General features: G+C 38.1%; 1 protein-coding gene across 1 annotated transcript in view; it reads left to right on the top strand.

Annotated features, from left to right (window-relative positions):
- The first annotated feature begins 153 nt into the window (after positions 1-153).
- The window catches only part of LTN1 (listerin E3 ubiquitin protein ligase 1), a 31,754-nt gene continuing 20,586 nt past the window's right edge, over positions 154-11,321 (top strand). Inside the window, exons 1-11 of the mRNA XM_075770229.1 lie at positions 154-399; positions 2,663-2,866; positions 3,194-3,292; positions 4,342-4,572; positions 5,304-5,356; positions 5,811-5,991; positions 6,673-6,846; positions 7,923-8,113; positions 9,376-9,523; positions 9,896-10,681; positions 11,188-11,229. Of these exons, the coding sequence (XP_075626344.1) occupies positions 358-399; positions 2,663-2,866; positions 3,194-3,292; positions 4,342-4,572; positions 5,304-5,356; positions 5,811-5,991; positions 6,673-6,846; positions 7,923-8,113; positions 9,376-9,523; positions 9,896-10,681; positions 11,188-11,229 (2,151 nt within the window). The 5' untranslated portion in view covers positions 154-357. The remainder of the gene's footprint in view (positions 400-2,662; positions 2,867-3,193; positions 3,293-4,341; positions 4,573-5,303; positions 5,357-5,810; positions 5,992-6,672; positions 6,847-7,922; positions 8,114-9,375; positions 9,524-9,895; positions 10,682-11,187; positions 11,230-11,321) is intronic.

Genomic DNA, 11,321 nt, shown 5'->3' with positions numbered 1-11,321 from the left:
TCTCCGCACTTTTAAGATCTGTTGACGGGTACCAAGTTTTAAGGCTATTTTAACCGGATTACCTCAACGTTCTATTTCATAACAACGCGCTGGCGATTAGTGAAACTGTTGACGATTTTCCTGTCAGCACCGGGTCATCTTTCACCGACGCCTTCCGAGGAAGAGGGGCCGGTTCTCCGCGGCGCCCCGGGTCCCGGCACTACCAGCAGGCCGGGCAACACCGGAGGACCCCACCGACCTCCGTGGGTTGAAGTGGGCGCCGCGCGCCTGGCCCCGCCCCCCGGAAGTGCCGCGCTCCTCCGCCCCGCCCGCGCGACTCCTCTCTCCCGGCCGGTGCCCAGCGCCGCCGCTGCCGCCATGGGGGGCAAGAACAAGCAGCGAACCAAGGGCAACCTGCGGGTGAGCGCGTCCCGCGGGGCGGGAGACTGCCGAGCCTGTGGGCCTCGGGTCCCGCGGGGCTTCCGCCGGTAGCTCTGGCAGGCTGCCTGCGCGGTGGGGCCCAGACCCGGGCCTGGGCCTGGGGGCGGGGGCTTCCGGCACCGGCGGGCGGGTTAAGGCCGCCCTTCCCTTCTCGGTGCCTTGGGAAGGGGGCTGTAGGGCACTGAAGCCCGTCCCCCCATGGGAGGCGGTGCCGCCTTCGGGCCCGGTTGCAGGGCTGGGGCTGGGGCTGCCGCGTGTGGTGGGTTGACCCTGACTGGAGGCCGGGTGCCCCCCAAAGCCGCTCTGTCACTGCCCTCCTCAGCTGGGCAGGGGAGAGAAAATATAACGAAAGGCTCGTGGGTCGAGATAAGGGCACGGAGAGATCACTCACCAATTACCGTCATGGGCAGAATAGACTCGACTTGGAAAAATTAATTTATTGCCAACAAATCAGAGTAATGAGAAATAAGACGAAGTCTTAAAACCACTTCCCCCCCCAAGTTTTAAAAACACTTCACCTCCACGGGCTGCAGGTGGATATCTGCTCCACCATCATCCTCCATGGGCTGCAGGGGGACAGCCTGCCTCGCCAGGGTCTTCTCCAGGGGCTGCAGGGGAATCTGTTCCCGTGCCTGGAGCACCTCCTCCCCTTCCTTCTGCACTGACCTTGGTGTCTGCAGAGCTGTTCCTCTCACATCTTCTCACTCCTGTCTCTGACTGCAGTTGCTCTTGGTGTTTTGGTGGGTTTTGTTTGGTTGGTTGGTTTTTGTTTTTTATTTTCCCTTCTTAACTATGTTATTCCAGAGGTGCTGCAGCTGTTGCTGATGGGCTTGGCCTTGGCCATTGGCGGGTCTGTCTTGGAACCAGCTGGCATTGGCTCTGTCAGACATGGGGGAAGCTTCTGGCAGCTTCTCACAGAAGCCACCCCTGTATCCCCCCTGCTACCAGAACCTTGCCACACAAAACTAATACACTGGTCTTCAGGGGTGATTCTTGGCCTGTGCCCATGCTTTAGGGGAGAGCGACTGCAACTTCCTGTGGTGTTTGTACGTGTTTTCCAGAGAGGGGCAAGGACAGGAGAGTGTAACTGCAAAATCACTATGGGTGTAAGTTCAGCAAGGTACTGGTGGATACAGTTAGTGTATTTTTCTGTGGAGAGTCTTAGACTACACCTGTCATGGTGTCTTCATCTTGCCACCGGGCCTGAAGTGGTGTGACATCCGTCATATGTGGCACTCGCTCAGGATGGGAGAATTGTAGGTGAAGCGTTGTGTTCAGGTTATGTAACTCCTAAAATCTTCTCTGTCTTGTGTATTGAGAGAAGACTAGGGAACACAAAAAAGCATGTCCATATAGTTGAGGTTTCACATGCAGAAAAAATCACTTAATCTGCAGCTATCGTAGCCAGGTAAAATGTGGCTTACATACCTCAAGAAAATCAGAAAAGTACAATGAACTACGAACTTCAGCGAATTGTCATTACTTAAAAAAACCCCAAATAACAAACACAAAACTGCAACTGTCATTAGGAGGTAAAAGGTATTTTGACTGTAAGGTATTACAGACAACCTTAAAGCATTAGTCAGTTTTGGAACGTTTTTTTTCAAAAGAGTGTGCTTGAAATAAATGTGGGGCCACTGAAATGGTGAGCAAGGTGTTGACTTAACTGGGACAAACTAGAAGAGATGCTGAACTCCAAAACACTCACTGTAATATTAAAGGGATAGTATTATATTGTGTTACATATGTACTCTTTTGCTCCATTCTTCAAAATCCTTGGCCCTTTACTTTGTTGCTAGTAGCATCTTTTGATTCATGTGTGTTCTCCTAATGGCATCAAGAGTATTCCTTGGGAGCTGTATTGGTCTATATGCAATAACATGAGAAGAACTAGTAAAAGCAGAAGTAGTGAAGGAGGGTAAATGGTTTCTTAATAAATTGTTCACTTACAGAAGGACTTTTCTGTTATAATTTTTTGTATGTGTATAAAACCAATAACAATTTCTGTAAGTATTCATGGATTATGAGAGAAGGGAACGCTGATTCCAAAGAGAAGAATAATTTTCTAGGTCAAATTTCTATGTTTAGAGCATAGGTGGCCTTTTTTTGGTGAAACTTTGTTTTAAATAGAAGGTTAATCATGCAATGTGAATAGGAACATTATTTCAAATACGTGATGCGTGCAAAATAAAATAAAAATGACTGAAATAGGTGACTGATTTCTGTCCCTGTTTTTTGTCAGCCTTCTAGCAGTGGCCGAGCTGCAGAGCTCCTCGCCAAAGAACGTGGAACAGTGCCTGGGTTTATTGGCTTTGGAACATCTGAGAGTGATCTAGGATATGTTCCTGCAGTTCAAGGAGCAGAGGAAATAGACAGCCTTGTGGATGCTGATTTTCGAATGGTGTTGCGAAAACTTTCTAAAAGGGATATCACAACAAAATTAAAAGTAGGTGTATCTTCTGTCCCTCATTACATTTTTTTATTGGAAAACAACACATTGTTCTTAAGGATGAGAGAGGAATGTATCAAGGTAGTACTATGTTCATATTGGTAAATTTGCTAGAATTGCAATCCAGAAGGTATCTTGGAGGATTTAGAAAAAGGTCCATCACGCAGTGCTGATGGAGCATTCATGAAATTGACTCTATAGATGCTCAATTGCAAGAAAATAATTGATTTTTGAAAAAGAGTTGCAGTCTCTGGTAGAAGCTGGTAAATTACAGAACATATCTATCTGACTTCTTAAATCATGCTCTTGATATCTTGATTTTAGGCTATGCAAGAGTTTGGGACAATGTGCAAGGAAAGAGAAGCGGAAGTTGTTAAAGGTGTTCTTCCTTACTGGCCAAGAATTTATTGTAAAATCTCACTAGTAAGTATTAAAGTATCTAAATTAAAAACTTCTCTGGATACTTCCTGTGAAAACCTCTAAGGCAGTCTTTATTGATATATCTAACTTTGTTGGAATTGCTGACTTTTTCTAGGAAAAACATGAAGCTGAAGAAAAGTAGTGTTCTTTATTGTGGAGATGTTTCAGTATTGGCAGTAGGTGGAATCTTGAACTGTTGATGCCAGGGCTGTACTTGCTGGATGGAGATAGCTGTTTGTTAGACCTTTATGTTAAAAAAGATACTCCTCGTGAAAAATTCTTTTATGTAGATTCCAGAATGAATAAAGAGAATGTACTCTTCAGTTAACAAAATTATAAATCTTTCTGATCTAAGACTAATTTGTGACTAGACAATATTAAAAAAAAAAAATCTTCCTCCCCCCCCCCCCCCCCAAAAAAAACCCCAAACCACTACAAAAGCCGAACAAAAGAACCCCCAAACATGAAAAGACCATACATAGCCAGCTAATCCATAATTTTCTGATATATTGAATACATGTCCAAACTACCTGGACTGGCTACTGTTGGAAATGTGATATTGGACAAAATGAATCACTATTCTGATCCATTAGAGCAATTCCTAGTATTCTTTTCAGCAGTCAAGAGCATAGAAAGTCATGATGCTGTAAATTCATACACAAACAATGGATAATGATGCACAGTTTGTGTAGACCTATGGTCATTTTAATCTAAAAAGTGTCTTTAGGACTTCCTGTTTCTCTTGCCTCTTGTCTTTCTGTTAAATGTTTGTGTAAAAGGTAAATAGAAACTGTAGTTCGGGATATCAGGGAAAGGTTACAATTTTGAATGTACAACACATTGGGAATATGATGCTGCTAAGCTAAGACTCTCGCCTTATCTAGGGATAGCAAGACTTTGTTGTTGTTTTGTTGCATATTTTCAAATCTCTATAGCCCAATTCATTGCTAAAATGGCTGAACAGAGAGACAGCTTTTTTATCATCACTTCTGCTTTGAAGTACCTGGATCAAAAATACATTTCTAAAACCAATAAATCCTTTTCTTTAACAGGATCATGATCGCCGTGTTCGAGAAGCAACTCAACAATCTTTTGAGCAACTGATTCTTAAAGTGAAGAAACATTTGGCTCCTTACTTAAAAAGTATCATGGGATACTGGCTGATTGCTCAGTGTGACACTTACTCCCCTGCTGCTTCTGCTGCAAAAGTAGCTTTTGAAAAAGCTTTTCCTTCAAGCAAACAGCCTGAAGCCTTAGCATTCTGTAAAGATGAAATTCTTAATGTGAGTTTGTAGTTTTTTATTTCTTTAAGTCTTTGTGTTGAGTATATGTCAACTTCTATTACAGGTTTAAAACTCATCCTGCCCCCATCTATTCTTCATGCTTAAATTTCTTTCTCACCTGAAACTTTGCTGTTGCTAATGTGAAGAGAACACTGAAACAAAGATACATCCTCTATTTTTTTGACTTGCAGTTAGAATGACTGGAACCAGAGGAATGAATATGAAGTGAATTTTCTTGTATGCATTTCCATGTAATGTTGCTGACAGATAGAATAATGATACCAGAGTAGTTTAACTGCAGTAGTGGAGGACTGAAGAATGCTGAGCAGCATTTCAGAGAGCCTCTGCAAGTTTAGTTCTGACCCAGGTTAATGCTCTTCTGCCAGTCATATGTAAAACTGAATTGACTGAATTAAAAAAGATGAAAGTTGGCATTGCTGGCCTATCATGCAAACTTAACCGTTTTGTTTTGTCACAGTTTAGCTTCTTTCTGCCAGAAGCATGTTGGTGTAGGACTTACAAAGTATTATGAAGTCTTGATTTAAACAGTACCACAGCAGGAGTCAATTAAATTACATCCATGTTCACTAGCATGTCTAAAATGTGTTGAAGAGACTTGACTCAAAGGTTGTGAAGTTTTACTGTAGAGCTGTTTCTGAATATATAGACTATATTATTCACATATAAATGTTAAATTCTCATGCATATACATGTATTTTTTTTTTCTCTAGGTACTTCAAGATCACCTTCTGAAAGAAACACCTAATACACTCAGTGACCCCCAGTATGTTAGCCTGCTTTAATGTATATGGTTAAGTTTTGGTCTGTACTGGGTTCTCTGTACCTGGAGGTAGTGGATTTAGTTTTGTTTCAAGAGACAGAATTTTGACAGAATTTGAGTCCAGAACTTGTTGGCTTTCTTCAGGACTAAAGTATAAATATTTTTGAAAATGTTATCAGTTGTCTAATTTTTGTTTCAGCTCTGTTAGAAGTAGCATTTATGATTAGCTGGAAGATCAGATGACTTGAAACTCTCTCTTTTTTCTAATACTTTATAATGTAATTTGGTAGCATTAGAACCTATGGAAAGTTTACATGTTTATATTGCTGGCATCTGAAATCAAAAGAAGAACACAGAAAAGCTGAAGACAGTTTAATTGAGACAGTTTAGAAGAGCTTGAGAAGCCTATTGATTTATTTCTGGTTCACTTCAATTTTGTTTTGTTTTGCTTTCTGAGAACTGTACCAGAGGAAGAAAGGGAAGCCAAATTTTTCCGGATTCTGACCTGTTCATTGTTAGCTTTAAAAAAATTGCTTAGCATGTTGCCAAAGAAAGAGATGCAGTCACTGGAGGAAAAGTTAATGTCGCTTCTGTCCCAAAACAAATTTTGGAAATACAGCAAACACAGCATACCACAGGTGAGTTTTTATTTCTTCTTTATTTTAGTTGTTTTTTTGGTAAAGATGATATACTGAACCTAAGCAAGTGTTAATTACTTCTATTCTGCAAGAATATACTTTGCTGAATTATGTTTGAAACAGCCTTCAGATTTCTAGGCTTTAAATAGACAACATTGCTCTAAAATTTGCCCAGTAGGCTAATTTGTTATTTCCATGTCACCATCATCTACTTATTGGCAATCTGCCATCATTTCAAATTCATGTACAAGATACAAACTGTGTCAGCTTACTGCATATGTTCTCGGTGCTTTTGGATTTACATTTTTTAAACCATTTTATTGGTCTTTGGTCTGCTAAGACCAATAGTGCATAGAATGATGAATTGATTCTAGCAGTAGTTTCTTAAAAAGTTTTAAGATGCTTTTGGGAAAACCTGCTTTTCGAGAAGTATATTAAAATAAAATTTTTCATAAGCATTTTATCACTGAAAAAATTACTTTAAAATATTAAACAGGCTTATCAAAGAATGTCTTTATTTTTCTTTAGTTTTAATAGTGTTTAAACCTTTGCTGATGTGATAAAATACAGGGATCATGTGTTGTAAGTTACTGTGACTTTAAAAGGAATGTTATAAACTATGTGTAGTGACAAAGTGTTGTCATGTGACTAAAATTTTGTTTTTTCTGTGGCTTATGTTAGGTTCGCTTAGCTTTCTTTGAGCTGGCTTCTGCTTTTTGCCAGCACTTGCCTGAGCTGGTGAAAGCTGAAGCAGCAAGAATTTGTCCTGCTGTTCTTCTCAGCATTGACGACAGCGATGCAGTGGTGTGTCCTGCTCTTTGGGAAGCTGTGCTTTATACTATCACCACTATTGAGGTAATGTGGGAAGCCTAAGCGGCTGATATTTTACCTGAATTTAACTTTCTATCAAGTGCCATTGTTCTCTGTGTAGAAGTAGGAAGAACAGCTTGACTGGGTTTTCTATGTGATTAATACCATGAACTTATCAATGCTACGTGCCACTTCCTCCTCCTTAGGATTTCAGTGTAACATGACATTGTGCCCAGCATGTCTGAAAATCAGGATTGTTTTATAAGTTTAATTAAATTAACCTGAATTCTTTTGATTAAAAATAGTTACTAATAAGTAAAATAATACTTCAAGCCTTTTTCTTGGTTAAAGACAGTTAGAAAAATGACCTGCAGTGCATTTTTGGTTTGTTTGTTTCCCCTTCTAATTTAATGCTTGGTTCTATAACTTTTTTTTTTGTTTATTTTAAATTTTAAGTGAATTACCAGCTTTGATGAGTTTATTTGTGGAACAAGTGGTGTGTCCATAGACTGGGATGTTTTGAGGCTTTGATGTTGCAGATCTCTTTTGTAACTGCTGGTATAAACTATAACAATTTATAGGGAAAAAAAAAATCTTTGTTCAGTTTGCTATAAATACAGGTATCTGGAACTATGATAAATCAGATCAGATGAGAAAAATCTTTGGGTTGTGTAGGGAAATTGCCGAGGCATTTTGGAACCATCAGAAGATTTTTGAGGGGAGTTTTGCAGTTAGTGATCCTTCTAAAGTTAGGATTTTGAAATTGTTGTTTATTCTTGCTAATAAGAACGCAGAACTAAATACAGGACCAGTTACAATAATGATTTTTATGAAGCATCCTTAAAGCATTATTAAAGAGAAGCCTTTAATTGCAGTTTGCTAATAAAGTAGGTCCATTGATTTTAAACAATACAGACACAGTTTTATCACGTTAACTTCATAAATTCACAAGCCAAAAGAGGGAGAAAGTGATTTTTAAAAATACTGGCAAGTGAATTTAGATTTTACAATAACTTGCTTCAGCTACAATATAGGGAAGTAAATTAAATGTCTTATCTTGGGAGTTCTTCCAAGGCAACATATTCTCATTTAATTCACAGTAAGTGCATTTCTTTCTGCAGGACTGTTGGAGTCATGTAAATGCCAAAAAGGGAGTTCTGCCAAAGCTATGGACAGTGCTTCGAGAGGGTGGACGAGGACTAGCTACTGTTATATACCCAAATCTCTTGCCGTTCATTAGCAAGGTACCTCCTGGTATTGCAGAACCAAAGCTGGAATATTTCAGAACTTTTTTCAGCTCTATAATTAAAGGGTATGAATCACAAATTTATTTCTTTATGTATTTATTTGAAATAAATCTCTTTTACATTTGGAAACAGGATGATTAATCGTCTTTAAGCATTTAAAGATAAGTAACATCTCACTTGGCTTGAGAGTATTTAAATATGCATTGATTGTTTATGTGAGAAAATGATATTTGAAAAATCGTATTTTTAAACCATTTTAACTATCCAAAACTAGATTCAGTCCTTTGCAGCTGTCCCTGTCTTCTTAAACCTTCAACCTTCTTTTTTGTTTTTCTTATGTCTTCCTTGCCTAAAGCATTCTTATCTTTCCTTGTCAAATCTTCATGTTTATTCTGTGATAAGTTTTAAAGTGAGAAATGAATTTAAAGTTAAGCGTGACTTTGAAGATAGCAGGTTCTTCTCACCAGTGTGTAATTATTACAGAGCTTGTTGGGGATGAGCATTGTGGTTGTGAAACTTCCTGTATGCTGAAACTTTAATTCTCATGATACTGATTTTTAAAGGTTTGAAACTGCTATCATCTTTTGCCTTTAAAATACATCAAAACCAACTTTCTATCAAATCTAAATAGATGCGTGTGTATTATGTACTCAAAAGCATACGTAAATTATTTGATGAGACTAAAATGTGACTTACTTAAACAAAAATCGATTCTCAATTGATGTTGGCACAACCATTAGCAGAGCTCTTGGGGAAGAGAGTTATATATGGGTTGATATTGAAAAGTGAATAGAATTTTATTATAAGTAGTAAAATGGTTGCAATATTTGTATGGTAATTTCTATGGTCTAATTTTCAGGGAAAAGCAAACAAATCACAGTTGTTCAGATTCAAACTGGCTATGGTGGCGCTTTTTTTTAGGGTTATTTTTTTTTCTTCTTTCTACTGTAATGACAGAAAGCAACACCTTCTAAACCTCTGTGGTGTAGAAAATTCCAAATGAGTTTTGACAAACAATTGAAACAGTAGTCAGTATGCTTGACTGGATGTGTTTCCTTTATTTATATAGATATTTTTTAAATGAATGCTAAAACTAGACGAAAAAAGTATTTTAATATAAGTTATATTAAGTGCCTGGATTTATTGTTTTGACTCTGAATTTGTTTTGATCTGACTCCTATCAACGATTCTACAATTCTATATTCTCATGTTGGTGTTGTCTGGATAAGAACAACATAACCACACTTAGACTCGTTACATCCATACTGGGTTTCTCAGAAGCATAGATGACTGAGTGTGCCCTCCCTCTGGTGTTGCCTTTCAATAGGTTGTCAAGTGAGCGAGCAATAGCCAGCCCTTCAGAAAGTTCCGCAATTATAACTGCATTTATGGAATGTCTGCGCTTTGCCATACTACAGAAAATAGACGAAGATGATGACCGAAGACAAATTCATCAGATGCTTATATACGACCAGGTATTTATTAGAAATACTTAATATTGTTATGTGTAAAGTTAAAGAAAAACATAAATTTCTGTGAGGATTTACTTCTCTGTTTAAAGGGTCACTAGATTTTATGGAAAAACCAATCTTACTGAATTTAGTCAATTTTTTCCTTCCTATAAAGTCATCCCTTTTACTGTGCAGTTTAAATAATATTAAAAGAAAAAAAAAAAGCATCTCACCCTGTACATTTTTATTAAGTGTTCAAGCAGGAGTAATTATGATGTTTTCAGAATTGTTTCCGGAATATTTTTCAAAATTATAGAATTTCCTGATATTATAAAGAATAAAATGATCATCTAGTTGGATCACTGTTCTTTAATAATTTTTTTTTGGTCTTTCTAGCTAATTCCTCTTACCGATGCTGTACTTCAGGAGTCCAGGTTACAAAATGGACCGTTATTTTACCAAATAGCAGAAATGCTGAGCTCCTGGGAAGCTAAAGCAGAACTCTCCAATGATGATGGCACACAGGAAGTTTTCCAGAAACTGTTGTCAAATTTTTGGGACCATCTTTTAAAAATGTGTGTACTTCATGTTGATACATTGGATGCTGATGAGAAATCATTGTTTGCCATATCTGGTATGCTAGAAATTCTTCAGAATCCAAAGACTGCTACAAACCCAAAAACCGTAAAATCTCTAAAAATCAGATTTACAGATGAGGATGAATCTGAAAGAAACACAGAGAATGGAAAGTTCACAGAAGTGAGAAATAGTGACTCTGAAATACAGGCTGACTCGCAGCATAGATCACTTCTAAGGAAAGAACCTTTAGAGAATTTAGTCTGCAACCTTGCTGAACTGAGTATTGTGTATGTCAATGAACAGAAGTCGGAACAGCATTTGAAATTTCTCTCTGCCCTGCTCAACTCTTTTTCTTCAAACAGAGTTTTTCGAGTACTTTTAGAGCAGGGAAATGATGCAAGCTCTGCTCAAGCTGAATCCCAAAACGAAATTAAAGCACATCATGAAAGTCCCTCTGTACAATTTCTGTACATGAATTTAATAACTTGGCTGAAAGAAGACTGGAGGAAAGACACCCATTTTCTGGTTGATATTTTGTACAGCGTGCTTAATTGTTGCAACAGTAATGATGAAAGGAAAATCATTCTTGATGATTTAACGAAGGTATGACTCTTGTACGTTTTGTTATTAGTTTTTATAAAAGTGACTGCTCTTTTTGTGGGCTGTGGTTGGTTAATCATTTTATTTTAGGGCTGTGGAATGGAACATATTCTACATGAACTTGGATAAGTTCAGCATAAGGAAGGGAGATTTAGAAAAGGTTGACATGACAGTATTGGTGTGAAAGGTTATGACATTATGTCCCTTTCTATATGGTATAAATCATTAAAAAAAAAAATTTCTCTGTTCTTGCTTCTTTATACAATGTGCTTTTATACTAGTCATCGGTGGGCCTTTCTTATAAACGCAGTCCCTTATTGATCTGTGTGGTAGAGAAAGACTTGGATGCCAAAAATAATACGATCAATAACTTTGTTACAGAAACTTCGCAACTTCTGCTTATCCCTGCAGAAAATAAAGTTGTAGAAGAAGCAGTTAAAATGGTATTAAATGCTTCCTATTCAGAAAAGAATTTGTTAAATATTGTGGAATTTTGTTTTTCTTTTCAGATGGATCTGAAATGGGTTATTTTTCTCCAGATAATTCAAAAGGTACCTCTTAAGATTTTTTTTGTTCTTATTTTGCAGTTGTGAATATTGCCCTGGTGTTAGCTTTGAGAGTTACATGGTTTGAATGACTGTTT

The sequence above is a fragment of the Balearica regulorum genome, chromosome 1, assembly GCF_011004875.1.
Source record: "Balearica regulorum gibbericeps isolate bBalReg1 chromosome 1, bBalReg1.pri, whole genome shotgun sequence".
NCBI classification, from domain to species: Eukaryota; Metazoa; Chordata; class Aves; order Gruiformes; family Gruidae; genus Balearica; species Balearica regulorum.
The sequence above is the reverse complement of the archived record's forward strand: the minus strand, read 5'-3'. Positions and strand labels throughout refer to the sequence as shown.